Source organism: Drechmeria coniospora (genome assembly GCF_001625195.1).
Source record: "Drechmeria coniospora strain ARSEF 6962 chromosome Unknown scf7180000000105, whole genome shotgun sequence".
Classification (NCBI taxonomy): domain Eukaryota; kingdom Fungi; phylum Ascomycota; class Sordariomycetes; order Hypocreales; family Ophiocordycipitaceae; genus Drechmeria; species Drechmeria coniospora.
In genome coordinates this window covers 1-3,896 of record NW_024467506.1, presented here as the reverse complement: position 1 = coordinate 3,896, position 3,896 = coordinate 1, and the positions used below count along the sequence as shown (strand labels likewise).

Sequence of the window (3,896 nt, the reverse complement as noted above, 5' to 3'; positions counted from 1 at the left end):
GCTGGCGCTGCTGCGCTGCTGGCGCTGCTGGCGCTGCTGGCGCTGCTGGCGCTGCTGGCGCTGCTGGCGCTGCCAAAGCTGAATCGTCCGGCGAACCATGCCCGCCGTAATTACCGTGCAGATCGCTTGGTTGCACGGCTGCTGCACTTGCTCGGGACAGGTGCCTGACGCACGTTTGAGCGCGTTTGTTGCCCACTGCACGCAAGCAAGTCTGCGACGGGATGGAGAGAGTCGGTGCTCCGTGGCGTGGAGCGATGAAAGGCACGGAGAACTTGGGTCAACCTTCATCTACAGTACGGAGCAAGTACTTACATGCAGGTACACGTACTGTACATGAAGCCTGGTGAGTGCGGAGCCCCCCGTGCGGGTAGGCATAAGTACCTGCAAGTACCGTACTGTACCCAAGTGTAGTAAGTAATTACTTGGTCGTGCTCGAAGTTGGTCGGGTATGCAAGTACTCCGTACGAGCATAATTACTATTATTACGATTATTACGATTACTACGATTATTACTATTATTACAATTATTACTCCGTACTATCATTACTACCGCAGCTACACCCTACGGAGTGCCGGGTAATAATGCTTGTACCCACCGGACCGCGGAGTGCTCGGCGCCGCTCCTCCGTCATTGCACGTGCCCCGTGCTTCGGTCGACAGAGCACGCTGCACAATACTGCACCTGTAGGTAATACAAGTATTATGCCGTGCTCGTCCGTACGCGTACATTCGCGAGCACGGAGTGCCTGAGGCCTAATTAATTACTTGGCACCGGTTGAAAGGATTTGCAACGACACTCGTCCATAGATCCGCTCGTCACCCGCCGTCCATGCAATCAGCCAGCACTCCCTCCGCCCGACCTTAGCGTCGAGCCCGGCAGGATGAAGTTTCATGCATGAATAATGAGATCAAGAACCATCCGCCGGGCCGTCGGCGGCGAGGCGAAGATGGAGAGATGATAAATCCCGGCGCATGCCCCTGTCGACCCGTGGCAAAGGGTCCAGCCTCGCCAAGCAATCCTCCTCGTCCGCCGCCATCGTACCCGCAGACGGCAACTCAACATGCAGCTGGGCAGTCTCGTTCTCGCATTCTTCGTCTGCTCGAGTGCGGCGCTGTCGCCTCGGCACGCAAGACGAGAGGCAAACGCACCGACGCCAGAGGAATTGCAGAAAGCCGCCGACAGGCAATCGGAAAAGGTGCAGCATGATTACAATGACGCCATGGATCGTAAGTGGCCCAGGGTCGGACGTGCGCCGCAAGACCATGTTTGGTGCTGACTTGCCGCTCCAGGCTTGCGTCTGTACGCAAGGCCTCGCTGGCGAGACTATCTAAACGAGGGCCAGGTTGACTCGGCTCTCGGACAACTGGCCAACACGTACGGCATGGGCTGCGTCGGAGAGAAGGAAAGCACCACCATGACCTGCAAGCCACGGCTGGAAACACCAAACGGCAGACATTTGCATCAGATTTACAACCTAACCGTTACCGTCGAACTCTTGCTCATGTATTTTGCCGGAACTTCGAGTACCATTTATGCTTACTTTGGCGACAAAGACATCGTCCATGATGAGGATTTAAAGCAGCTTACTCCCATCTTCTCAAACCACAAATGGGCGCCACCGAGACTGTTGATATACCGTTGGCCCAGGTGTTCGGCACAAAGTACATTCAACTCGCCGACCTGAAACGCTTGAAGATCGTGCAATCCCCGGCTCAAAACGATTGGTTCAAAATCCATAGTATGTCAAGGCTAACGTGGAAAACATGCACTCCCGATCTTGACCGAAAGCCTCCTTCTAACACTTGTCTGCCAGGCATCAAGTTGAAGGCCATTCATGCGAGCTCTCGCATGCCCTTGGTGAACAACCAATACGAGTTTTTCCCAGGAGGGTTGCTCGGTTCCTATAGGGAAGAAAATGGCAAGCAGGCAAAATACAACGTCGAGTGGTCGGGAGAGTTAAATTGGGACAGCTGGCAGCAAACATTTGACAGCAAACGCAGTAAGTAGGAGCTCCCACCCCTTTGCGGCCATGGAGGCTGACGGCACTATTAGTGGATGAGGACTTGGTACGTTTGCCTCCGGCAGATGACCGAGCCGACTTCTTTCACGCAATAATTCGCTGATGCGGGGCGGAGACGCAGGGGCCGGAAATAATCACGCAGCAGGAAAGACAATCCGGCAGACGGTCGCGAGAGAACATGGCTGGAGAAGCACGACAAGTACATGTCTGGTAAGTAGCAATCAGCTCCGACACTTTCCGCAATGACTCATGGCCAGACGTCAAACATACTGGATCGCCACGCTGGGAACTGATACGAGATGCCAAGCTCGAAAAGGCAATCGAGGAACTGAGCTCCAAGTATCGCATCGACTGCGATGGAACCGATTCGGGCATGGACTGCAAGCCGAAAGTCGAATCCGCCGTGGTGGGTAGGAATTGGCACCAGTTCACCAACATGACAATCGATGCGACGATTCAAAACTGGCCCACGGCGGGGACGGACAGCAAGATTTATGCCTACTTTGGCGACAAAGCCTCATCCACGATGGGGACATGGATCAACTTGTCCCCCTCTTCGACGCCCCAGCATGGCAAAACCGTTCGCGTCGATGTCAAGGTACCCCTCGTTTTTGGGACCGACAAGCCTGACCTTCTGGCCCTTCGAACCTTCAAGATCGTGCAGTCGCCGGCCGCCGACGACGATTTCTCCATCGGCGGTACGTCGCGCCATGTCCTGCCGCCTCCGAGCAAGCCGTCCGTTCGTCGCCGTCCTTCCAACTAACCGTGGTCTTCCAGGCATCACCTTTCGCGTCACCCATGCCGCGTCTGGCATGAAAATGGTCAACACCCAGTACAACGTATTTCCGGATTGGCTCGGCACCGAGGTGATGGAACACGGCAAGCAGGCGAAATACAACATCGAGTGGACCGGAGCCTTGGACTGGGACCAGTGGCATACGAAGTTCGGTGGTGGTCGTAGTGAGTAGACCCTTCGTCGCCGCCGGCTTGCCGCGAGCTGCCTCGTTGGGAACGGACGCTAACAAGCACCAGGCCAAGAAGAGGTAGGTTTGCTTCCCGTGCTCGACGAACCGTCAAGAGACGGCCATGGGGGATGCTAATTAAGGACCGAACGCTCTGCAGTTCCAACGGGTAAGCGCATCGAATCCTCGCAGGCGGCAGGTTGCTAACGACTACGCCAGGTCGAAGATGCCCTCAACGAAGCCCAATACCCGTGGCAGTGGGCGCCGTGGGACTCGATGCGCAACAGAATGCGTGAGATTTCGCGCAAATCCAAGGGTGCCGCTTGAGCGGCGTTCGGAACAGGCGCGACCATGCGTACTAACAGCAACAGGCCATGTCGGCGAAGCGAGCGTAACATGACTGCTTTGTCGCCATTTGCATTTCGGTTTGGGCAGACGGCAACTGGCCCCGGTCGGCGAAGCGAGCGTAACATGACTGCTTTCTCGCCATTTGCATTTCGGTTTGGGCAGACGGCAACAGGCCCCGGTCGGCGGAGCGAGCGTAACATGACTGCTTTGTCGCCATTTGCATTTCGGTTTGGGCAGACGGCAACTGGCCCGGTCGGCGAAGCGAGCGTAACATGACTGCTTTCTCGCCATTTGCATTTTGGGTTGGGCACGGTATTTTGTCTGGAGAATATGCGCCAGCAGATTGGCTTGGTGCCAGCAGAAACGGGCAGTGGTGGCATATATTATGTAGTTGCAATAGTTGTAGCAGACATGGTGGTGCTCACGGCAGATATAGCAGCCACGGCAGTTGGAGCACGCATGGCAGCCACAGGAGCCACAGCAGCTATAGCAGTTGTAGTGGTCACGGCAGTCACTAGTCACGCAATTACAGCTATTATGCTTACAGCAGTAACAGTACTTGTCG

At 55.7% G+C, this 3,896-nt stretch overlaps 1 protein-coding gene across 1 annotated transcript; it reads left to right on the top strand.

The window, feature by feature from the left end:
• Window positions 1-1,061: 1,061 nt before the first annotated feature.
• DCS_08299 (uncharacterized protein) lies at window positions 1,062-3,310 on the top strand (the record flags this gene model as incomplete). Its single annotated transcript, XM_040805573.1, has 9 exons — window positions 1,062-1,227; window positions 1,291-1,662; window positions 1,815-2,000; window positions 2,184-2,231; window positions 2,279-2,719; window positions 2,799-2,981; window positions 3,054-3,064; window positions 3,144-3,152; window positions 3,203-3,310. 9 exons carry the CDS (start codon window positions 1,062-1,064, stop codon window positions 3,308-3,310), a joined length of 1,524 nt encoding a protein of 507 aa, XP_040653282.1.
• Window positions 3,311-3,896: the final 586 nt, after the last annotated feature.